Source organism: Asparagus officinalis, chromosome 1, assembly GCF_001876935.1.
Source record: "Asparagus officinalis chromosome 1, Aspof.V1, whole genome shotgun sequence".
Lineage (NCBI taxonomy): Eukaryota > Viridiplantae > Streptophyta > Magnoliopsida > Asparagales > Asparagaceae > Asparagus > Asparagus officinalis.
The window spans coordinates 2435749-2462508 of NC_033794.1; the positions used below are offsets into that span (position 1 = coordinate 2435749).

Here is a 26760-nt window from a genome sequence, read left to right on the forward strand (position 1 = left end):
CTTTCGAATTTGTTGTAATAGAACAAAGTTATAATGAATTCCACAGCAGCGACTTTTGAACCAAACACTGCAATGATTTCCTCGGCTTGTTCATGTATGGTATGATGACATTGACATGAAAAAGAGTCGCTTTCCTCTCCAATAGCCTCACCAAATGAGCGACGAGGTTGTATGTTGAGGAAAGTCGTACAACAAAATTGAACGAGTTACATTGTGACCTCTAATCTCAATAAAGATAGCAAGAACAAGCAGCGGCCAGCTGATTCTCGAGGCTCTCCATGTCTATTGACTAAATCTCATCGAACATCTATTGTTGAATCAAAGAAGTAATGCCTCAGGGATTTCGTGAAATTTGTTACCCATATAGATATAGACACCGGCACGTTTCAATCTCAAAGATTCGGAGCTTAGATGTGTTTTTTTTGTGCCATTAACAGAAAATCATATCTAATGACTAATTTTCAATTAATACAGTTCATCTCAAAGCTTTTAGTTGGAGGATTTTTCAACTTACACATGGTAAAAACAAGGAAATTTGTAAGTGAATGATCGCTTCCAGAGAAGCCAAAAGCTAGAATCAGCAACATTTTCTCAGTAGCAAGCAAAATCAGTGAAACCATCAGGCACGCATAAAGTCATTTACACGGAAGTAGCTTATCAACTTCTTGCATTCATTTGGAAGAGACATGAGATTAGAATGTTGGATAATTTAACGATCTAGACATGAATAATTGAACTAGAAATATAAATTAATTACCGTTCACCGACGAAAATAATGGAAGTCTTCTCCTCTCTCCTCCCGTAGCCAATGATGGGAATTAGGTCTCTTTTCTGCATACGGTTGAGAGGAGGGACTCCCACTCTTTAAATAGATATTTATGATTAACCCTACCCATCATGGTTTAATCATAACCGTGGGATTACACTCCGGTTGATCCTATCCTTTAGATATTCAAGATAACCACCCAACTTGATAAGCATAAAACTGTCTAACCAGACCATGTGGTTAGTATCCTGATCCTAACTTGAATCGATAGCAACTTTAAATCAAATCCAAAATCGAGTAGGTTGGGTCACTTGGGTTCGTTGGATTAATCGAACCCAACAATCTCCCACTTGGCACAACATACCTCATTTTAATTTTTCAAAAATATTTAAATTTTCAAAACTTTCAAAAGTCGGGTGCGCACCCATTTATTTTAGAAAACAACTTGTTGCCATGATTCTAATTAGGATAGTTTCCGAAACCTTTTCCTTAAAACAAAAGTACCACTAATGGTTGATCGTGAAAACACTATATGCTCTAATATGGCACAAGGTCACTCCACGGTCCAACCGCTAGTACCACTAATGTTCTAAAGACATTTTCCTTATGGTGGTTTTAGTGGAGTGTAATAGAGCCGTACATCCCTTATGGTCAAATCCGATGTACGCCCTTAAGTGTCCTCTGCAACATACACAAACATGTATGCCGTTCTGAAACTTTTACCGGCATCCGCCATGTGAAAACCATCACCTTTAGTCCAGAACGAAAGCCTCAAATATGATGCCCAATCATATTCAGCTTCTGCACAAATTTAAGAGTCTCTTTACTTTAACCTTTATGACTCTATGGACCACTATCTTTAATTCGAGTTTCTTTACGATTAACTTGAAACTCTTTACTTTAAACTTTAGTTTTCTTTACTTTAAAATATATATATCAAGCAACAATGACCAAGAACACAATGCTTGAAAATATCAAACTGCTAAAAAATTAGCACAATAGTTTCTTTATGAGCTCAAAGCAATCCAGAATATAGTACTTGAAAATAAAACAAAACTACCACGACAACTAAATCTCACTGATCATATAGAATCAAAAGACTCTAAAACACCCATACTGGATACATGTTCCTTGAAGAGCCCTGGAGAAATTCCCTTGGTCAAAGGATCAACAATCATCAACTGAGTCGGCAAATGAGGAACCTCAATCAATCCTTGTTCAACCTTATCAAGGACTAACAAGTACTTCACACCGATGTGCTTATTCCTGCTAGAAAAATTCTTGTTCTTTACAAACTGTACAACTGCCTGATTGTCACAATACAACTTTACTGGTCTCTGAATGGAATCCACCACCTTTAGTTCACTGATGAAATTCTTGAGCCAAGAGGCATGCAATGTTGCTTCAAAAACAGCAACATACTCTGCCTCCATGGTGGATGTCGTCACTAAGGACTGCTTGGCACTTTTCCAGGAAACTGCTCCTCCAGCGAGCAGAAATATATAACCTGATGTTGATTTCCTGCTATCAGCACATCCTATAAAATCTGAATCTGAATAACCGACGACTTCTAGATTTTTAGACCTTCTGTAGACCAACATGAAATCCTTGGTCCTCTGCAAATACCGCAAAACCTTCTTTACAGCTTTCCAATGAGCTACACCAGGATTTTGTTGAAACCTGCCTAATATTCCCACGATATAACTGATGTCTGGCCTGATGCATGACACTGCATACATTAGACTGCCAACTGCAGAGACATACTCCTCAGAGTTCACGAGCCTACGCTCAACTTCATTTCGTGGGCCTTGAAGATAGACCTCATAGTCATCAGGTATGGCAGATCTTCAGACTCTAGAGGATCTTCTAACAGGTTGTGGCTCTTCTGCAGGTACAAATGTTTCTTGAACTGGAGGAGGAGGTGGAAAGCTATCTGGAAGAGTAGGAAATCTAGAGATGACATCTAATAGCGGAAGCGACTGCTCATCTTCTAAAACTTCCTCAAAACTCAGACCACGATGTTCTGAAGAAGCATTAGGGTCTTCCAGAAACTCAGCATGTTGTGTCTCGAAGAACTGGGTAGACCGAGAAGAACAATAGAACCTGTAGCCCTTAGATCTTGCAGGATAGCCGACAAAGCGACACGACACTGTTCGAGCTTCTAATTTCTTAATGTCTGGATTATAAGGTCGTGCCTCTGCTGGACATCCCCAACACGTAGATGACCAAAACTAGGATCCCTGCCAGTCCAAAGCTTGAAAGGGGTCTCTGCTACCGCCTTACAAGGAAGACGATTGATGATATATACAGCTGTCTTCAATGCCTCACCCCAAAAACTTTCAGGCAAATCTGAATGACTCATCATGCTGCGAACAGCATCTTGATAAGTACGATTTCTTCTTTCAGCTACTCCATTTTGCTGCGGAGAACCTGGGAGAGTGTACTGAGGAACAATGCCTTGTGACCTCAAATACTCAATGAAGGGACCATGATTTGTGCCGTCCTGATCGCTTTTACCATAGAATTCCCCACCTCGATCAGAACGCACGGATTTAATCTTTCTTTCTAATTGTTTTTCAACTTCAGCTTGAAAGATCTTGAAAACATCCAGTGCCTCATATTTGTGGTGAAGAAGAAAAATATAGGCATAGCGCGAAAAATCATCTATGAAAGAGATAAAGTATCGCTGACCACCATGAGAGGGAGTGGGAAAAGGTCCACAAATATCTGTATGAATGAGGTCAAGGAGACCTTCACTCCTGGAGGCTTCAAATTTTCTCAATTTAGTCATCTTTCCCTTGATACAGTCAACACATGTACCAAAATCAGAGAAATCTAGCTGTTCAAGAACACCAAACTTTACTAAGGATTCCAATCGCTTTCTTGAAACATGTCCTAATCTCCGGTGCCAAAGTATGGAAGAATTGCTATTAAGCCTAGGACGCTTTGTACCAGAAGAAGATGAATTCACAGACATACATAGAGGAGAAGGAAAAGATGCATCCAGATTTAATCTATAAAGACCGTCAATCAAGAAACCATGTCCGATAACATCCAAACCATTTCTGATGGAGACAGAATTATTCTCGAAAACAAAGCTATAACCAGATCCAGAAAGTCTAGAAACTGAAATAAGATTCCTTCTCATAGAAGGTACGTAGAAAGTGTCTGATAAAACTAAGGAAACTCCAGAATCCAAGCGCAGACTGAAAGTCCCAACGAGCTCCACCTTCATAGGCTGTGAGTTTCCCAAAAATAGCTGCTCATTTGCCCTTGCCTTCCGACTGTGGATTATTCCATGTGATGAAGTTGAAATGTGCACAGAGGCACCAGAATCAATCCACCAAGAATTTGAAGGAACATCAACTAAATTTGTTTCACAACAAACATGAACTAAATCCCTACAAACTGTACTGTACTGTCTCGCTCTAACGGATTCCTCATTCCGCTTCTGGATAAACTGTCCGTCCATCTGTATTAAACCATGGACATATAAATCAAATGAGACCTTTAATTTAATTAACTTTAATATTTCCACATCCAATTTAGGGTTAGAATGGATGGGTCAGAGTGTTTTACGTATGCAACCTTCCACTCTGCGGGACAGGCGGGTGCATCATCTCATCACACCTTTGGGCAAGTGATTTGACATGCTATTCGCCCCCCAAATGTGATATATAATCACCTACAGAACTAGCCTACACAGTGTCAGTTTGATTTGAACACTTCCTAACCTTTGGGCAATAGGGTTATTCTCCTCTCACTGACATGTTTCAACTATCCTGCACCACTTATCATGTAGAGGATTTCCCAGACACCTTTGGGCAAGACTAGTAGTCCACCCACAGATAAGTGCAACCTTCCAGTCCAAATGAGAGTAAACTCAGCCTTAGAAAATTAGGGTATTATAGGTTGGTCACCTTTGGGCAAGACTAGTAGTCCACCCACAGATAAGTGCAACCTTCCAGTCCAAATGAGAGTAAACTCAGCCTTAGAAAATTAGGGTATTATAGGTTGGTCACCTTTGGGCAAGACACTAACCTACTCTATCATAATTTCTAAGTGACTGTTTTACTGATCTTCCTTAACCCCATAGGTTGATCTAATACTGTAGTCCGTTTTATCATGAACCCAAATATTTACCCCCACCTGAATTAAGGATATAATCAGAGTAAATCAATTATCTTTATGTGCATACAAAAATCTTTATGAATTGTCCAAATTTCTGTATTAAAACTTTATAAAATTAAAATAAAAACTGTATAGTTGAAAAGAACACAAAATAATCTTTCCAACGACTACTTATGGGCTCAAATCGGACTTAAAACGGACCTGTAGCGATCAAAACAAAATGAATGGTCAAAACTGTAATGGGTCGGGTCTGAAAAATTAATGGGTCTAACCCATTTCATAATGGGTTGGGTCTGAATTAATTAATTAATTATAACCTTAATTAAACCCTAACCATAAACTCACTCAACCCAAGAGCCGCCGCCAGCACCCAATCTCCCACAGAACCGACCCTCCGCCGTCGGCCGCAACCCCGCCACCTGCCGCAACCCCGCCACTGGCCGCCGCTCACCGCTGAGCACCGAATCCGCAGAGAGAGAGAGAGCGCGTGCATAGAGGGCGTGGCATGGCGAGGAGCAACCATGGTTGATGCGGCATTAAAAAAAAAATTGTGAACTCAAAGATGGCCCTTTTTTTTTTATTTAACTTTGCTGTGGCCGTGAGTTCTTCGGAGATAAGATTGAATTAAACAAGTAATCAATCGTAAGAAAACACGCTGAATCCCTTTTTTTTTTTAACGTTGATCTATTTCTAGCGTTTGACGGCAAACAAAAACGCAGATGCAAACATAAGCACTGGATGCAACCGTAGATCCTCTTTTTTTTTTTTTTAATAAATCCGAAAATAAAAAACTTTAATTCTAGATCAAAAAATTCATGCACAAACAGGCTCTGATACCACTGTTGGATAATTTAACGATCTAGACATGAATAATTGAACTAGAAATATAAATTAATTACCGTTCACCGACGAAAATAATGGAAGTCTTCTCCTCTCTCCTCCCGTAGCCAATGATGGGAATTAGGTCTCTTTTCTGCATACGGTTGAGAGGAGGGACTCCCACTCTTTAAATAGATATTTATGATTAACCCTACCCATCATGGTTTAATCACAACCGTGGGATTACACTCCGGTTGATCCTATCCTTTAGATATTCAAGATAACCACCCAACTTGATAAGCATGAAACTGTCTAACCAGACCATGTGGTTAGTATCCTGATCCTAACTTGAATCGATAGCAACTTTAAATCAAATCCAAAATCGAGTAGGTTGGGTCACTTGGGTTCGTTGGATTAATCGAACCCAACATAGAATAGACCAAACTGACTGCAAAAAGTTTAAGCACAAAACATTTACAGATATGCTCAAGGACTTACTTTTCACAGCATATTATCCAACAAGTTCTCAGTAACCCAAAGAGCACGAAAACAAAAGATACTTGCGTTCTATTTCTTTCTTGGTTGCCAGTTTGACTTATTTTCTCTACAAAATGTACAAAGAAACGCATCGGCTTCCTTATTGTATTATATGTCAAAATCTGATTATAAAGAAAAAAGAAGACCCGTTTTCTGTTTCATTGAACGAGTAATGAGGAAGTGCTCTTTCAGAAGGAAAAATCTGTATTTGCTTCATGCTCTTGGATCCTATAAGAAGCTCCTAAATCCTCTCCAGATCGCCTTCGGACTGTGCTCGCTCTCTGCATTAACCGAACCAATGATTGTACAACTTCGGACATAGGTGGACGAAACTCCGGCTCCGGCTGCATCAGAAACATGAACCAGATCATAAGAAACATAAACCACATGTATGAAAATAAGCACGGCAACTTGTCATGTTGGTATAAGATTGAATTTTACTATCTAAAAATGGGTACCTGAATACATAGCGCAATTATGTCTGCAAATCGCGAGAGCGATTTCGCAGGATACATGCCATTTAGTGTTGGATCCACCATTTTTGCCAATGCATCTATATCATGAAGTTGGGGTGTAGCCCATACTACGAGCGAGTGCTCTGATCTTGGCCTAGAACTGGTACATCCCGCATAACAAAATGAGAAAATAAGTAAATAAATGTGTCTTATTTGTGGTCTAACTTATTTAACAAAATGAACTATCAAGAGATAAGAGTGGCGAAGTCTACCTAATCCTATGTGACTTGCAAGGTGGGCCCACCACATGTCCATTTCTTGGTGGTTAATTTAGCAATAAGTATGTCGAATCAGATGGGTGGGGCTCACCACCTTTATCTCTAACCATATACATGCATACATACACGCATAACCACCTTACATATTTACGTTATATGTAGAGAGAGAGAGAGAGAGAGAGAGAGAGAGAGAGAGAGAGAGAGAGAGAGAGAGAGGGAGAGGGAGAGAGAGATAAATCATGTTTATAGATGGGTTAATGGTGTTGCCGACAGACTAGCTGCTCAAGCATATACACACGGGAGCTATAAGTTCTATAATGCTATTGACCTTCCTGGGGAGTGTACTCAAGCTCTGGTTAAAGACTTGCATGAAATGTACACTTATAAAGAGAAGTAGTTCCGGTTATCAGGATCTTCTCTGGCATGCATGTCTTATATTGTCTCAGGACAGTTCTATAACTATCCTGTTTTTTCTCATGCACCCAAAGAACAATCCTCCGTCCCCTTTTGTAATCTTTTAATGGCACTTATGCCGTCTTCATTGATAAACTTTTCTCAGCGTCTGTCAGTGGGACCTGCAGAAGTTCGGGGGGAGGAGGGGGGGATTGTGGCGGGGGATGTCTTATTTCTTTGATATTACAAACATGACAAGAAGAAAAAAGAATATCAATAATATACCTGTCAAGTGGTTTCCGGCCAGTCAACATCTCTAACATCACTACTCCAAAGCTGTACACATCACTTTTCACAGTGTAAATGCCAGACATTGCAAATTCAGGAGCACTATAGCCAAACGAGCCAACCATCTCGGTTGAGATCTATCATGTGCATATAAACATAAATGATTTTGATGCAGCATTTGATGATGATATATTAGAAACAAAAATGTGACAATCACTTGCCGGTCTTTCGGTATTGGGAGTTAATGTTGCTAGCCCACAGTCTGACAAGTGAGGATTAAGCTCATCGTCTAGTAGAACATTTGCTGATTTGAAATTTCTATGTACAACAGAAGGCAAGCATACTTCATGAAGATACCTGTATAAAATAAAAGGAAAAGTATTTCCTTTTAAAATGTACGTCGTCAATGAAAATAAAATAATGACAAATTACAGGAAATCCCCCTAAGGTTTGTATTATTGGCAAAATATCCCTAAGGTTTAAAAATCACCACTTCGACCTCTCCGCTTCAAGTTTCGTAGTTAGCTTGGATGTCAAAAAACGGAAGTAATAGAAACTGTACTTACCTCTATGCCTCTATCCAAATGTACATGATTGTTATATCAACAATTAACAATTATATCAAAAGAAGAAAGTTGATTATTATTTGACTAAAAGGTAAAGAGAGAGGTAAAATATCATTTCTACAAAACGTAGGGAAAATTTTCTGTAACTTACTGATAAAATATATTTTGGGATCAACAACTTACTCTAAAGCCCTGGCAGTGCCAAGTGCTATCCTCACACGTGCATTCCACGTAAGCGCATTGCTATCATCAGCATAGTGCAACATATCATGTAGAGTTCCTTTTGCGACATATTCATAAACTAAAAGGCGCTGTCCATGCTCAACACAGTAGCCCACCAGCATTGTGATATTTGGATGTTTAAGCCTTGATATATTTGAGACGGCCTCAAGAAAATTATCTTCCTCTTGTAGAGATAATGCAGCACTGTCTATTTTCTTTACTGCCAAAACCTGCAAGGTGACATATTGATAAGTGAAAGTTCTCAAAAGTAAAGAGAATTTACCTGAAATTAAGAATTACCAGAGATAATATCATAAGAGGGGAAATTTAAGTCAGACTGATTGTCCAATAATCAGAGTTAGAATAAAATGAATGAATGTTATTTCCTGACGAAATATTTGAGATCATAACGAAGCATGCCTCTATATCATATAAAGAGACCATCCCTCTCCTTCATGTGAATTGAGATATTAATGAAATAAACAAAGATAAAATCAGCTAGCAATGGATTCATTCGCTACCTTTCCATTGGAAAACTCAGCTCTATAAACCCGGCCAAGTGAACCTTCACCCACAAGGGATTCTTGACTAAAGCTGTTTGTTGCAGTTTGAAGAGCAGCGACAGTATAGGAAGTTGCAGTAATTGGGAGCCTTGTCCTATTAACAGACCCATCTTTTCCATAAGCTTTCTCAACAGTATTTTTCTCTGAAGGCAGAGGCTTCAGACTTGTGACTGGCACACTTCTAGGACTCTGTTCTTGCACCTCCATGTTGGTAACTACTCGCCGAAGAGAAATTTAGGATAAAGCATCAAAAGTTGAGAGGAAATAGATTATTATTTTTAATAATTGATAAGTGAGGGAGAATATCGTGCTACTGCAACCTATGTAATTGCAATCACAATTACATAGTTCTTCATTATGATCCGGATACCATATGGATATATCATATATGCAATGAAAATGATCTACTAGTCCTGAAACTTGATACTGCTCACTGCCATGTTAATTTTTCTAAAAAGATTTACTGACAAATCTGCATGTTTACGAGCTGATTATTGTTTGTTAGTCCAATGACAACTGTTAGGGGGGGGGGGGTGGGGGGGCTCTTATCAAAATCAGAAATTAAGCTAATATTACTTGAAAGTTGACAATCTAGTGTTATATTTTGTAAATGAATCTTGAGCTTATATAATGCTTCACCCTCGTCCTTTATATGCATATGTATACATATTATTTCATTGCATATCCGTATATATATTAAAAGAAATATTCCTGGAAGATAAAAAAATGAACATCTAAAATAAATGTACCTATATTGGGTAAGGTAGATGGAGACCTCACAGTATCTCTCGATCTACCTTTTGTGTCGCCTTTACTCTTGCGGATACTCCATAGACAAAAGGCACCAGCAAGTGCCACACACAAAGCACCAAGAACTGAGCCTATAACTATGCCCGCAATCTGACCCCCTTTCAAGCTTCTCTGATCTTTGTCATTATTCTGATCTGCAACTTGGCCTCTTGATCTAGGACTTGGTGCTTCTGGAGGAAGATGGCTGTGATTATTATTATTATTATTATTATTATTATTATTATTATTATTATTATTATGTGGCCTTTGGTGCTTCTGGAGGAAGATGGCTGTGATTATTATTATTATTATTATTATTATTATTATTTATGTGGCCTCCGAGGAGGAGGAGGGGCATAAGGAGGTGGAGGTGGAGCGGGACCATTTGCAAATGAGTTACCTCCAACACTGTGCCAATGAAGGGAGAGAGAACATATTAGGAAAAGAGGTGTAAAAGTAATTTTAGAAGAGGTTAAATTTCACAAAGCCACCATGAACTTTGTGGGGTTTTGCACAAAACTACCATAAAGTTTTTTTTTGAGCAAATTATCATTAACTTTCAAGACTGCAGAAAAATATGATGAACTATTGGAAATTGTTGCTAATGGCATTAAAACGTTGGATAAAAGGTCTAAACTAGCCTTATTTATATCATCAACCCATAAAGCTGATAACGGTAATGTATAAATATATAAAATACATTAGGGCAAGACTGTCTAAAACATGAAACATGCAGCTTTTCCTCACTGACTATGAGCATTGTTGTTTCGTGACAAGTTGATGATAGTTTTCCCTACAAAAAGAGTTTATTGTAGTTCTGCCGAACACCTATTCATGGCAGCTTTGTGAAATAAGCAGATGATAGGCCAAATGACTACTAACAAAAGATTTGGAATAGCTCTGAACTCCTGAGGGATCCAGCCACTGAAATGATTGTTCGCAATGTTTCTGTTGAAAAGAACAGCTATTACAGAAAAGAGCAATGAAGAAAAAATAATGTTGACATGCCTATGAAACCAACTTACAAGGTAGTTAGATCCAGGCTGGTGAGAATATTTACTTGGCCACTCAATTGATTGTCTTGTAAATAACTGCAATGATAGAATATCTAGCTTGGCATAGCAAACTTAAATATCATCGAATAAATGGTTAACTTATCTCTTGAAAATAAGCCAGTTAGAAATGGCATACAGGCTTGAGAGGTTTGACAAGGAGCCAATCGAATTAGGAAGATCCCCAGTAAGGTTGTTGGAAGATAAATCTCTGCAATAAAATTCCACATTAATGCACGTGCTAAATAAAAATGAATTGTCAAATATCTACTTTCATAATGTCTAACAGGAACTTAGTAATGGTTCCATTAAGAAACACTGAAGACGGGAAGCAATAATGGACTGTATTCTTTGAAACTTATGGAAATATCTCATTTCTTTGAAGAGTTAAGACCTTAAGATAGACAAGCACAATAGTGTGAGCATCTAAGGATATATGTATGTATATATATATATATATAATGTAGGATTACTTACAATTCTGACAAACCCTGCAAATTTCCGAAGACATCTTCAATTGTTGACAATAAGTTGTGACTAGCATTTCTACAATCAAAAAATTATGTGCACATAATCCGTCAATAAGATCCTCCTCATACTCTCCGTCAAAAGGATAATTAAAGTATATGCAAGAACCTTACAAATAAACAAGGGAAACCATTGAAGATATAGAATAAGGAAGACTCCCACTGAGGTTGTTGTTAGCAAGATTCCTGTACCATGAAATTTAGCTTAAAACTTCAAATCAAGTGTTTATAAAATTTCTAAAGAAGAGGAGAAAAGAGAAATAGATAAAAGCATACAGATAGGTAAGATTTGGTGGCAGTTGATACGGAATTGTGTCATGTATGTTGTTATTGCTCAAATCCCTACCAATAAAATAATAAGCAAAAAAAAATCAAATTATCATCATTGCAATGCAAATTTTCCTTTCTCAGTTAAAAATAAGATGACAGATTTACTCACAGTGTTCTCACAGACAGCAAATCAGATAGAGTATATCCAAGAGTACCATTAAGCCCCAACCCAGAAATTTGGCTACAACAACACAATCATCAGATAACTAAACGAACATCAATATTAGGATTCAATTCAATAAAAAGATTGCATTAAGATTAGAAATTTCCATCACATTGAGGAGACGGCTGAACCAGAACAAGTAATCCCCTTCCATGACTCTCCACAAGGATCACTACCATTTGAGCTCCATCCAGAGAGCTGAGGTGGGCTATTCAAGGAGCTGTACAGGATCCCAAGAGATTCAGCTGCAAGTAAGGGATCAATTTTTCAGCTCAATTATACAAATTAATAAAACTTAACGAAATGGGCATCAACATTCGCAAAAACCCAGAAAGAAAAATTGCTCCTTTCAAGAGAACTTAATGAAAATTATGAAATGGGTATCAATATTTCAACCGAAACTGAGCTGGGCATCAACATTTGCAAAAAACCCACAAAGAGGAACTGCTCCTTTCACTGGAATTTCGAGCATTTGGCATTGATTAGACTAAATGAATGGGTTTTAAGGGGGAAAATTACCATCCTTAGGATCAGTGGTGGACTGTACGATCACAGAGGCACACAGCAGAAGAAGAAAGAGAGGAATAAAAAGAGAATGCATTTTCTCTCTCCCCTCTCTCTCTCTCTCTCTCTATAGCTCAGGCTCAGGTTTTAATGGTGATGCTAATGAGAGCTACTCAAGTATTAAGAGGGGATTTAGATCCTTTGCTTGGGATTGTCGGCAAAAGTCTTTTTGAGATTAAAAAATAATTTAAAATTTGCAAAAGGAAGAAACAAGAGGATTTAACAAGGGGAAGAAGGCTCAACAAAGGAATCATAAAGAGAAAACTCCAACGTATAAGAATATAATAAACACTCTGAGAGAAGCGGTGACTGCATAATGCATATGACTCATAGAGTTTCTGTGATGTTGACATTTATTATTGTTGTTTTTATGTTGGTTTCTTTGATATTTCTATTTGCTTATTTTAGTACGCATGAAACCAGCAATTTGCATATTAGTTCCTTTTCTAAGGGGGTGTTTGTTTCGCGAAAACTTTTGACATTTGGTATGGATTACAAGTTTTGGGATTAAAAAATAAGTTTTTTGTATTTTAGGATTTCATATATGGTGTTTGTTTAAAAAAAATTAGAATATTGAGTCCCAAAAATGCAAAAAGTGTCCAATTTTTAGAAATTATCAAATCCTTTCAATTGGAGAGGATTTTGACAAATCTCATAAATGAGTGTGTTTACCTCTCAATTGGAGAGGATTCGACAAATTCTAATTTTGTTTTTTTATAGGAGGTAACCTCACCAAGATAGAATATTCATCATATTATAAAATTTTGGCATTTGGTAATGCTACAATTTAAGCTTGAAACAAACAAAATATTACAAATTGTAGTATTCTAAATCCCAAAATATTAATGAAACAAACAACATTTTAAAAATCTCAACCCATAACAAAACACCTATGGATTTTAAATCTAATGGTTAAATTCATATCCTAAAATTATAGGATTTGAAACAAACAGCCCCTAAATGTCGGGTACAAAAGTGCAAACGGTATTTGGAATGAGCGGAGAGAATTAGAATTCGAGAAGAGGGACATAATAAAGTCATAAATAAAATTGTTTACGTTCTCCTTTCTTGAAAAATATGATTGCTCTTACGCTCTTGTACTTTTATGATTATGTTTTCCAATCATGCAAAGTTTGATTCTTTAAGTAAATAGAAAGATATATATGAGATTTAAGAGCTCTTTGTTGCTCAAAGCTGATCATGGGAGATTCTTAGAAGCACCAAATTCAAAACAAAAGTACACATTATATTTGAAAAATTACATTATGGGCGTTAATGCTATGATGATACTAGATCTCGTTAAAAGATGTAGATTTTGAGACACATTTAGACAATTCATGCTGCAAAACGACAAACAAATGAAAGTTTAATGTTTTTCCATGGAAGAAATTTTCTAAATAAACATATTCATATTTTTTCTAAAAATAGACTCATTTTATCTTAATCCGGTTTCTAAATAGAACTACAGGAGATCCATCCGCAACTATATAACCGATATTTTGCTCCTTCAAGAGTGGGGGAAAAAAATTCACTCGGAGAGTCTATCCGCACATTCAGAGCTATAGAGGATGTATTCATAACTCGTCGATCCTAGGGGGATCTATTCGCAATTATTTAACCCAAAAGAATACTTGCAATAAAAAAAAAAATCCTGAGTCAAATAAAATTAAAAAGTACTTGACTTACCTTACCTGCTCGGGTAGGTCCTAAAGTTGGTCCACCTCTCATGCCTTGTTTCCGCGCGAGCTAATACTTACCAGTAACACCCTCACTTTTCATTTATTATTATTATTATTTAGTTAAAAATAAAAATTTAAAAAAAATAAAACCTTATTTTTGGTAGCATGAACGTGATAACTCTGGTTTTTAAGGGTGTCAGCGGGGGTTTGGTATGGTTTTGGTGAGAAGTAATGGGAGTGGGCCCAACTAGGCCCAAATAACTGCGTAAACTAATGGACCATCATTAGTGGGCCCAATTGCTATCCTGTAAGTGCAATATTGGGGGGCATGTTTAGTAAATCTCAGCCCAATTATTATGATTATTGTCCTTGTCATAAGTGCCTCGCTGGGAAAGTCGGTAGGTAGATCAGAACCGTGTTTGGTAATAAAAGTTTGCGATCACGAGTGAAGATACGAATAATATGAGATAGAAAAGATCATAAAAGGGTAGGATTCTCATTTTTTTAAAAATATTTAAGCAAATATTATCTTACTTTAAAGAGACTTAAGGTGCCTTTTGGCGACGCGTTAAGTGAGGGGTTAAGAAGGCTTAACCCCTTCTTAACCCGACATGCACAGAAAAAATTATAGAATGGTTAAAGTGAGTTAACTTTTCATAATTTACCAAATGAAAAAAATGCATAAATGTTAAGTTTAACTCCTCTAGAGGGATTAAAATGAGTTAACCAGAGAGCTTTACTAATACTCTTATTTAGAAGGACTAAGATTTTACCCCTTTAGTTATAAAGAAAATAGTCAAAATCCTCGTTATTCCCAAACACTAAAACTGATCATAATGGTTAAAATAAAACTTATTTTAATGGGTTAAGAATTTAGTCGTTTGGGTTATTAAATGAGCTAACTACGTTAACCATTCTACTTAATCCCTCTTCCCTTTGCCAAATGGGGTCTAAGGTACCGTTTGACAAAGAGTTAAGTGAGGGGTTAAGGAGACTTAACCCCTTCTTAACCCGCGAAACACAAAAAATCTATACAATGGTTAAAGTGAGTTAACCCTTCATAATTTGTCAAACATAAAAAATATAGAAGGGTTAAGCTAACCCCTCTAGAGGGATTAAAATGAGTTAACCCCTCAAAATGAGGGGTTTACTAATATTCCTATTTAGAAGGATTAAGAGTTAACCCTTCTAATTATAAAGAAAATAATCAAAAACATTGTTATTCTCAAATACTAAAACTGATGACAGAAACTAAAATAAAACTTATTTAACGGGTTAATAACTTAGTCCTTCGGATTATCGAACAGGCTAAGTACATTAATCCTTTTCTTTAACCCCTCTTTCTTAACCCTTTGCCAAACGGGACCTAAGAGTATAACTACATTTTTTAAGGAATTATTATCTTATTCTACATTTCAAATTGCATAATTTATGACCCCAGCTCTTTTAGCCATAACATCATTTATGTTTATGTAATTAGAGTTGACAATTTACATCAAAGAAATAAAATTTGCTGGTGGAAGTGAGAAAACTCCGTTCCGTTCAAGGATCGAAACCATCATCCGTAGAATCTTATTCAACTTGCTAAAGTACAGTTTTCTTTCGTTTCTGTAACAAACAATTGTATTTTGGCTCGTATTTTAAACAGTCGCCCTTTTTATTTTTATTGCTCTTACAAATATTTAAAATATGTAAATATATTTAATTTTAGAGACCTCTACTTACATGAGAGAGCTTGGATCTTTAAGTAAACTCTCAAAATAGGACCAAGTCTAATCTTATCCCCGTCATGGGAAGAAACTTGTTCGGACAAAACAGAGCCCAACTTCAGCCCAAGTTTTTTCTTAGACTGGAAAGAACGCCTTGAACTAGTAGTATCTTTTGATCCACCACTCTCTCTCTCGGTTCCAACAGAAACGGTTTAACTCAAAAACTAGTCCACGACCATAAAAAGAAGAAGAAAAATGATACATGCACACCCTCGGGCACACCTCCGGCCACACACCCCCTCTAGCTACAGTGCATCGATGCACTGTAGCTAGAGCGGGGAGGTGTGCCCGAAAATATGCCTGTAACGCCTCCCAAAAAAGAAAGCATTCATCACAAAACAGCGTCCGCAGTCTTGATGCTAAACCAAACGGGAATGCAAATATAATATCTTTTACGCTTGGAGCATGTTTTCAAATCTACGACGGAGAAAAGAGTCATACGGAGAACCCTCTACAGAAAAACCCTGAAAACAATACCAAAAAAGTTAAATTAATTTTAGTAGAACACCGAATCTAGCTTATCCACAACAAGACCGCAGGTGAAAATATGAGCTGAAGGTCCCAGGATAATGAGAGGGTTTGCATTTATCATTCACGGAGGAAATCTCACACAACAGAAATGCAGTTACAAAAGAACACGTTACAAGTAAAAAGGCGACAATTACATATTCCCGCGAGTTTCCAACGAAATTAAAGCACATTTTACAAGCTAAAGGAACTGATTCTTAGTGCCAGAACAATCTCTTCTCTGCACTGTACAATTTTCATAAAACCCAAAAAACAACAGTGGAAGAGCTGCTGCCACTTTGCCAAAGAGAAATTAAGCCAATTTCCTGCATGTGACTACCTCTTTCTCCTTTTTGACCCCGTCTGCATAGAATTGTTACCAAAGAGTTGAAATTTGAGTTATGGTGCGTGTTTTTCAAGAACTTTTAACTTCTCAATTAAGTCCCAAAATGACATGCACAGAACAATATCCGAGATAAACAAAGTTCGGTTTTTTACAATATTAGTCCCCCAGATCTTTCACGTTTTGAAATTAGTGCCCCGGATATTCATATTTTGAAGTTAGTCCCCCAAATCTTTTTAGTGTTCCGAGAGTAGCCCCTCCGGTTAGAAGTCTGTCGAAACTGAGGAAATATTTTGTCATCTTTAACATCCTTGAGTGCAATACCAATTTTACCCTTATGCATTCAAACCTTTTGATTGCTTTTGGCATGGATTCTGCTAAAACTTTCCCCATTCTCAAAATTTGAAGCGAGAATAAATTTCCTCATTCTCAGGGGGTTTATTTTAGGAGGGTAATTTGTAATCACCCATCCTTGTTAACCAGTACCCAATAAAGGTTAGCAATTTGGATGATAAATGTGACAAAGGGACTAATTTAAAAACCTATAAGATTTGTGAATAAAATAACTCTATGAGATTTCATCAAAGAGAAATTATCGCTCCATCCAACTAGAACACCCCAACCCCCCACCAAACCACCCCTCACCCCCACCCTCCCTGGAAAAAAAACACTAAGATGAGCAAATATCGGGCTTTTTCAATATTTGTCCCCCAAATCTTTCATATTTCGAAATTAGTCCGCCAGATCTTTATATTTTGATATCAGTCCTACAAATCTTTTAAAGTGTTCTGAAATTAGCCCCTATGGTAAGAAGTTGGTCTGAGGGAATATTTCGTCATATTTACCAGTTTTGAACGCAACACCAATTATACTCTTACGCATTCAAACCTTTTGATCACTTGTGGCATTGATTCTGGGAAAAATATCCGCATTCGGATAGAGGATTTATTTTATGAGGATAATTTGGTAATTACTTGTCCTTCTTAACCAGTAACCCACTATTGGTTAACAATTTGGATGATAAATGTAACAAAGGAACTAATTTAAAAAGCCTAAAAGATCTGCAACTAAAATAACCCTATATGATATTCTTCATCAACAAGAAATTGTTGCTCCATCCAAGTAGGACACCCCTCCCCCCCGAAAAAAAACCCCTCCTCCACGCGGGGTATCATTAGCGTCTACAGGAAGAAATCTTCATATCCCCAGTAGAAATAAGCATCCTAGCTGAGGAACAACTAAGGTTGGTCTTTTGAAGCCCAACAGAATCTAAGCCAGCAATCAGGTTACCATCCTCTTTATCATTCTCTCCTTAACAGGGTAATTTAGAACTGTTACATTCCATGTTCCTATCTTCATAAAAAACAAAGAAAAGAGAAAGGGGGAAAAACCTCCTCCCCCAACAAAGGCCATAAAACCATAGCTAAGAGCATTGATTTGCTCTTTTAACCTCTAAGGACTTTAACTCTGCGAAACAGAGGGGGGGGGGGGTGGTGGTGTGGTGGGGGAGGGCGAATGGTCCTTTAAAACCAACAAGAGACTGCTATGTCAAATAACTCTTCAACAGAGGAGGATTTAGATTTACCTTTCTTAGATGAAGCAAGAGTCCTTGTTGACAGAGATGCCGGAGGCAGGGTCTGTGTTTGAGACTAGAGACAACCTTAGCAGATTGCTTATTAACAGAGAGATTCCCGAGGTAGGGTCTGTGTTTGAGACTAGAGACGGCCTTAGCAAATTGCTACTTTATTCGAGCACCTCTCCCAAGTCTCAATTCAAGGAGGAACAGAGAGAGATGCTGGTTCCTCAGAGCTTTGAACTTCATCTTGTGGTGGGAAAGGAGTAATTGAGTTAGATGAGTGATTAAGATCAACTGGTCCTTTACTAAGCATTTCCCAGGTTGACTTTTCAGACATGACCTTCTTGCCCTCCCACTCTTTCTCTACCAGCTCAGCTTAATCAGGGGTCTCGAAACAGAAGGATCTTGAATATCCCTTAAATTAGGCTGCTTATCATAACTGATCCCAGTTTTACCCACGATATCTTCCCCTACCAATTTGAGAGCCGCAGATCCCGCTTGATTCAAATCACCCACCATGACCATTTTGCCCTTATCAAATACAAAATTACCAGATTGCCCTTCTGCTTCACTATCATCATGCTCCATGGCCATCTGTTTGCCACCCAACTTCGGAGGCTCTTGAACCTTAGCCTTGCTAACAGCCTCATCACCCCACGAAGAAACTGGAGAGACCTCTCCTTGAGCTTTTGGACCCAAGAGATTCGTGCCACCAAACTGAGATGAATAAATGGCTGTCCCCACCGGGGTAATCTCAAGCTTCACGTCCCTAGTGATTTCGTCAATCTGGGACTTGTACAAGCATACCACAGTTTTTGGGATGTCTTTGGGTGTTTTGACTTGAACAATGATCCTTTCTCATTCCTCTTTTCTTGCAGATTTTTACATAACATATTCCCCAAAGCTCTCAACGATCATCCCCAATGACTCCTCCAATCATAAATGAAGGGAAGGTTCTTGATCTTCATCCATGAGAAATAATAAGAGTCAACCTGCACCATACCCAAATTTTCCATCTGTGGGGAGAACCACCCTTTAAAACCACCAAAATTAATAAGCCTCTCATCTATTGTATCCGTATTGTATCCGTCTTGTGAAGCAAGTTAAGGAACTGGATTAGAAAATGATAACCATCCATAGGAACAATCCTCCCATCCCAGCCCAAGTATTTAAATTTAGTGGATAATTTGACTTTCAACATTCCCACCGAAGTGGATCCTTCTTTAATCAATAATATCCTAAAAGAAGATAAAACTTTAGCATCGATGGGTACCTGCTTGGATTTTGAAAGATCCACCTTTTTTTCAAGAGGACGCAGATAGGATATGCATTCTATAGCTAAGTGGCCTCCTCTTTGCATCTGCAACAAGCGGCCCTCTCTTGCACCACCTCGCACTATGAGATTCGTCCCCACAATTATAACAGACCCTGGGCCTATGCACTGCCAGATCTTGGTCAGGGATGGGGCATTGAGGGAACATCTTTTGCTCCGTTCTCTTCTCCTTCTTTTTATTCACAACCTTGTTCCAGCCTCCTCTCCTATGTTCCTCTTCAATTGCGTTGTCAAAACCAAGACCTCTCCGCAACGAAGAAGCAAAAGAAGAAATTTGGGGGACAATGGGTTGCTTTGTTGAAGAGAGTTCTCAAAACAGTGCAGAAAAGGGTTTAGGGAAAGTGGAAAAGCCAACAGGTTGCTTCTGGGGATGTGAGAAGTTGGTAGAAGGGACGAAGGAGATATCTCTATAGATCTTATTAATGATAAAACCCTCAGACGATTGATCACCCGACACCTTTTAGATGATGCCATCACACCCTTGAAATGGCCTCTTACCTAAGCCACCGCCATTGTTTTTTCTTAGATCATTGTTCTTAAATATGAAAGATCTGGGGGACTAATATGATTATAACAAAATCTTAAAAAGATAAATATGAAGTGCTGAGGAGTAACTAAAAAGACCTTCTAACATCTTTAACAAAGTAACATACAAGGCTTCATCTCATACTGAACAGTGTACTTAATCAAATTAGTTGAAAAAGAGGAAATGTGAAAGAAAAAGAACAATATGTTTCTCACCTTTGGCTCAGGTGAATCGTGAAAACCATTCGCAGACCTCTTGCCATCATCTTGACAGGAGCAATCTGAACACAGGAAGTGATCTAATTTCTTTGCTTGCTCAATAGTCATACCCATACACGATGGATGAAACCTGGTCCAGCAATTATGTGCTAAGATAAATCATTCATCAAAACACCAAAAATAACATCAGATGGACACTGGGAACAGAAAACAGTATAACTGAAAGAGCATAGGGATACAAATCAAAAGTCCCAACCACCAATTTTGAATCTCGGAAGAGAGTGGCAATTAGAAAATAGTCTCATCGAACAACTGAAAGAACAAATACCCAAAAGGTATCACAAACATGATGCGTTAGCTATAAATCTATCTTTTCAATACCTTCAAAATCTCTTCCAGAAAGAAGGGTCAGATAAGGATGCACAAAAGCTACTATAGATATTGACAGTCCTATGGTCAGCTTCAACCAGACATCACTTTAATTGTTGCGGAAAAGCTTACCAAAACCCTGCGTAAACGGCTAGTGTTGTTGCTGCTGTTCCTGATTCACCTTTACTAGTATCAATATAGGGAATTCAAGAGTGTGCAATAATTTTGGATTGGAATTCTCAATGTATGGAGTAGGTCAAAAATCAACCATTAGTCCTTTTTTCATTTACGATAAATGATAAATTAGTAGTCCATTCTATTTGGCCTCAGCAAATATGATCCTTATTTTATTACAATCACAAAATAGTCCTCTTAAAATCAAAATAAACCATGACATCCCTATGGAGGATGGAAATACTTCAATATCTAAATAATATAGAACCTGTTGCACCATCGTGAACCTCATAACCAAAGCACAGTGGCGATCAGTAGATAGTACGTATGATTTCAATGATAATCTTTTTTGATAGACAATATAGATGGATGTTTAGCGTGTCATAGTAAGAGCAATATCTGGAATCCTGGATGCTTGTTAAAAATCAAAAGGACTAAAATTGATTATTGATAAGGTATAAAAAGTTAACAAGGAAAGCTACAATTATCCTTATAAGAACATGAGAGTGCAATTGACATACGGAAGATTCTAATATGCCCAAGCTTCATAAAATAACATTGGGAGTGTTTTGACATTATCCGTCTTTAATAATTTGAAGAAACAATATTTTTAATGAAAATGGAGTTATGTTATTAGACAATATTAGGCTTATCGGTCACTTTTGGTTGAATCTTGATATGTAACACCATTGACCCATACTTTAAATCTTGCTACAGGTAAAGAAGTAAAAGATGAATGAGAATAGCTAAAATGTCCAGAAGATGCTAAAAGGAAATCAAAGAGGACAAGGAAACTATGAAAAGCAAGAGAACACGATGTTCCATGAAACAACACCCAGAAGCAGGCAGCCAGAGAATTTTCCATGATGATACAGAAGTTACAACAGATAGTTGAATCGAAGTTGGAACTTCAGAGACTAAATTCTAAAGCAAGCAAGAGAATTTTCTTTTCAAATGGTGATTCTCTTTAACAATCTCGTTTACATGATAAGGAAGATGAGTGCAGAGAAGAAAAAAAGTCAGTAACTTGAAATACATGTATTCAATCACTAGTATCTAGTTTGCAGATGAACTTTAATAAAAATGTAATCTGCCAAAAAATGTTTCAAGGTGTAAAAAGAGAATGTGCAATAGATAAAAAGTTCTTGTTACATTAGCCTGATTTTCCTGATTAATAAAAATGCAATTCAATTGCTAGCTCAAGCCTTTGTGGTTGAAATACTTGCCTTAAGGGTGTCAGAGATCAGGTTATTAGGGGTGCCAAACAGTTTGGTTTTATCTGAACCGATCCGCATCCGTATCCAAACGGATGCGGATATGATAAGCTATTTTTAAAACCGGGCGGATACGGTTTCGGATACAGATCTGGTTTTGGTTTTTTTCGGATACGGATGTGTAGGTTTCGGTTGCGGATTCGGATACGGATTCAGATACGAATTCGGTTTCGATTTTTTCGGATACGGATTCGAATACGGATATGAGTGTAGGATTTTGTTGCAGATTCAGATACAGATTCGGATACGGATATCCGCAATTCAATTAACATAAAGATTAAGATCCATTTATATATCAAAACCCGTAACAGCTAACCAACCCAAAACCCAAATATCTGGATAAAAAAACCCTAGCTTTACTGACTTCATTCCTCAATTCCCAACTTCTCAACCACCGCTATCACTCCCTCCCTCAACCTCTGTTGTCAGCCTGTCATTCCCCACTCCGACACCGCTCCACCAAGATGTCGATTCTCACCCTCCATCTTTGGCACCCTGTCACTCCTCCCCTCTTGCTCGACCTCCGCTAACCTCCTCCTTCAGATCTGCCTTCAGACCCCTCTTCGCTCGACCTCCGCCGCCGTCTTCTCCCTCCCCCTCTGCCCCCTCTCCAACGCGCTTCTCCACGAGCAGGACTAGCACGCCTAGTCCACCACCGTCCATCCTCGTTGATCCATCATCCTTGCTATTCCATAAGGTTGAATCGAAACTCTAGTTTTACATACATTTGCTTTATCAATTTGTGATTATAAGTGTCATATTCTAGTTAAATTTTGCCTTGATGTGTTAGATTAAAACTCTATAGAACTAATTATGTGGCTTTATTTGTTTGTGTTTGGTGTTTGTTTGAAGTAATTCTGATTATATGTGAATCAAGTTGTTTTGAAATGATGATATTACATATCTAGATTGCTTTTTTGATGCTTTGCTTTGTTGGTTATATCAACTGCTTAGATACTTTATAAATTTCTAGGTACAGTTGATGATATTATATATATGTGATTATTTTATTATATTTTTATCATTTGATGTTGATATCTGCTTACCTCATTTGTACAAAAACCGATTCATATCCGTTTGTCAAATATCTGTTTCATATTCGTGATCGTATCCGATTCAATTCTCTAATATCGAAACTATATCCGTTTCTGATGAGTGCGGATATGGTTAAGGTTTTTTCTTACCGAAGATAATCTGTATCCGTATTCGTATCCGTTTATAAAAAGCGGATATGGATATGGTAAGTGCCATATCCGAACCGTATCCGCTCCGTTAACACCCCTACAGGTTATCCATGTTTTGAATCTCATAATTGACTTTTTAAAATGTGTGAACTTACCCGTATAAGTTCCACCTTTCCGAATATGAAATATGGGGTAGTAAGCTTTTCCATAGGTTTGCTTGACGTACATTGTTAACCCACAATCCAGTCGAGTAAGCTATTTGACAATGTTACCAGAGACATGTGAATTAAGAATGCACAAAAATCAATCATATAATTATAAGCGGAGAAAAACCTATAGAAGTTTTGAAAAAATGCTGTGTAGTGGATGGAGTGAGCAGTAGACAGATTTAGTGGACTAAAAAAATATTAAGACAGAAACTGAAGCTCTAATTAACTCAACTAGTTCACCCTCTTCCCTTGCTCTTTTTTGTTTTCTTGACACTAGTATTGAGGGTTTCTGGAAAAAGAAAAAATTAAACAAATAACTTTGTTTGTCAGAGCTTATGCTGAAGGCTGAAAAACTAGATGAATAAGGTCTGAAAACCCATAAAGACAATCCCAACCCAAACCCATGAAGTCAATCCCAAATCATAGGGAGAAAGGTTGAGCATTGGCAGCAAAGACCACATAATCATGAGATCTAGTCAAGAAGATAATGATTGAACGAGTTTCTGATCATCATACACGTGCAGAATGTGGTGGAAATTTTGATGTAAACAAATTGTGCATATGTACATTAGTTAAAATAGCATGGATTTTGAGCTTAAGATGGAAAATGATGTAAGCAGGGCAGAGTTTACCTTCTTGATGATAGGATAATATTTGCAACCTTCTTCAAACAATGACTCGCAACAACGCTAGGGTGTCAAAATTCAGAAATTTTCTCATAGTAAAACTAAATACTATGCACATTATTATGGTGTCTGCACTAAAAATTTGGCAGTCTTTCTGTAGCCACAAATTTTGTTCAGAAGTAAAAAAGCCTCAAATATATTGTACAATGAAAAATCCAAAGCTTGACTAAATTAGCACTAGTGTGCGCCCCGTGCGAAGCACGGCCTTCCTTTTTTTTATTGCTACAGAAATCCGTTTTTAATTGCTACAATATTTTTTAAATGCTACATGCTTTTTAATTGCTACAATATTTTTTAAATGCTACAGCCTTAAGTGTTACAGCAATTATCCTAAATCCTACAGTAATAAATTTTAAAATGCTACAGTGTCTCACTTTTGCTACAGCAATATTTTTAAAAACGCTACAGCACTTTTTCAGATGATGGTATTCCGCCTGCAGTGCTATTTCTTTGAAAATGCTACAGTAGTAGAACTGTAGCATTACTGTAGTGTGAATAGTGCTTCTGGGTCCTCCTATTATTATAGAGGAATAGATTTTAAGCAGCCAACTTGAACCTAGTCATTGAAAACAGAAATAAATGAAGATAAATAATAAACCAAAGTGGTATCCGACACCAACACACACATAAGTTAGGATGTCTAATTAATAAATAAGATTTATTCCTAGCAGAGAACCTTAATTGTTAGCTGCAACAAATCGTGAAAACAGAAAGTAATGATGGTAGCGTACAACAGCAAATGCCACTTCATATTTCAACAAAAAAGGAAAAATATGTGAAGTGAACTTATTAAGAACAAAAGTTGACAGTGAGATGATATTGTCAAAATACACGAAGGACACTGTTGGTTAAAGCCAAAAGGCAACAATGTTGGCAACCAGTTAACCCCGTCTCTCATACTTGATACCACATTATCTATCCAATAAAGTAACCAGATATCTCATCACCACCAAAGTCATTCCATGATGAGAAACTAAAGAACAACACAGAAATCTTCATCCGACATTAAAAGCATTAAGGCACAGGGTAAAAGAACAGGAATCCCTAGAATTCTACAGCTATTATCCATACATTTCGAGCTTCCATGCTATTATCCATGCCTAACTCATGCATTGTTGAGACGGTTTATCTTGGAAATAGTTACAACGTTACATATAGTTATTTGCTTCTATTAATTTGTTTTAGTTTCCAATAAGAAAATGTGCGAGATGGTTGTTTATTTCGAATAGGTATTTATCAAATCATGATATTGCCACAATAACAACATTGTAATACTAAATTGCATGCATCAATCGGATGGCAATTAGCGAATCAACGTAGACAAGTGTGCGAGAAAATATTTCCCGAACCAAGAACAAGAAGCAATAATAGATTTACCAATCCTTGCATTCATCACACTGAACCATGAGATCATCCGGATTATACGGCATCTCACACTTGCAATACCTTCAACACCAAAATCCCATTTTTCATCAAAAAATAATCCCCAAAAATATATATATAACAAACCAAACAATAACAACAACTTCAAATTACTCACACAGCAACTCGATCAGGCGTGAACCCGCCAGTAGCAGCCTTGTACTCAAACCGACAGAAATAATCCTCAGCCCCAACATTCTCGAGCTTGGTATAATTCTTAAACGAATGCACCACACATTTTCCCTCGATAGTATGAGCACTCTGCACATCATGATGATCAGACAAGAACAGCTCTTTAGCTCCATGGAACTGTTTCCTTCCACCTATCGATTCCTCGGGCCGGTAATACCACCGAACCCTAACTTTCACATTGCTCCGATGATCAGCCTCGATCTTTTCCACGCGAGCGACGTACGGCGGCTTATTGGAGTCCGACGGCCGCATCAAGACGCAATCCCCAGCTGAAAGACCGATTACGGAATCAAAAGATGAACAAGATTGCATTTTTAGGGTTTCTTACTGGGATTTTTGGTTTTTTTTTTTTTTACCTCGGACGACTTTGTTGGTGCCCTTGATGGTGTAGGAATCGAGGTCTTTTCTGCCTGGTTTCGTCTTGGCCATGGATTTGATGGAGAGATTTAGGGTTAGGGTTAGCCTTAGGGTTTTTTCCCCCCTCTGCAGGAAACCCTAGAAATGGGAGGAGAGAGGAGGCGGTAGTGTGCTGTTGATGGTGGTGGTGGTGCTGCTTCTGGTTGGGCTTTTTCCATACACAGGACAGACAGAGGGGTTATTTGGGAATTTTGGAATTATATTGGACCAAAGACTTTAATTAACGTCATAGGATGCTTTTTTGGAACACACTCGTGACGGACAAATTTTCAAAACCAACCCTTTTGGGTTTTTAATTGCAAAAAACGACCCATTTCACTATTATTTATAAAAACCGACCCAGTTGGTTGAAACTGGGTCGGTTTTTGAAAATTTTTTTCCCAAACTTCACGGGAGTTCAACTCCCGTGAAGTTTTGTTATGAGAAAAACTTCACGGGA

General features: G+C 37.6%; 2 protein-coding genes across 2 annotated transcripts; both read right to left on the reverse strand.

The window, feature by feature from the left end:
• Positions 6192 to 12707, reverse strand: LOC109846044 (protein STRUBBELIG-RECEPTOR FAMILY 8-like). Its single transcript, XM_020415270.1, has 17 exons — positions 12399 to 12707; positions 11992 to 12124; positions 11826 to 11897; positions 11663 to 11728; positions 11501 to 11572; positions 11337 to 11405; positions 10999 to 11070; positions 10833 to 10898; positions 10690 to 10755; positions 10144 to 10215; positions 9768 to 10072; positions 8977 to 9233; positions 8417 to 8685; positions 7889 to 8024; positions 7665 to 7804; positions 6712 to 6868; positions 6192 to 6597 (listed from the first exon to the last, which is right to left on the reverse strand). The coding sequence occupies exons 1-17, from the start codon at positions 12478 to 12480 to the stop codon at positions 6442 to 6444; spliced, it is 2190 nt and encodes a 729-aa protein (XP_020270859.1). The 5' UTR covers positions 12481 to 12707; the 3' UTR covers positions 6192 to 6441.
• Positions 16440 to 26521, reverse strand: LOC109846049 (chromatin remodeling protein EBS-like). The gene is made up of 5 exons (XM_020415275.1): positions 26261 to 26521; positions 25831 to 26173; positions 25668 to 25736; positions 20392 to 20524; positions 16440 to 16761 (listed from the first exon to the last, which is right to left on the reverse strand). Exons 1-5 carry the CDS (start codon positions 26331 to 26333, stop codon positions 16735 to 16737), a joined length of 645 nt encoding a protein of 214 aa, XP_020270864.1. The 5' UTR covers positions 26334 to 26521; the 3' UTR covers positions 16440 to 16734.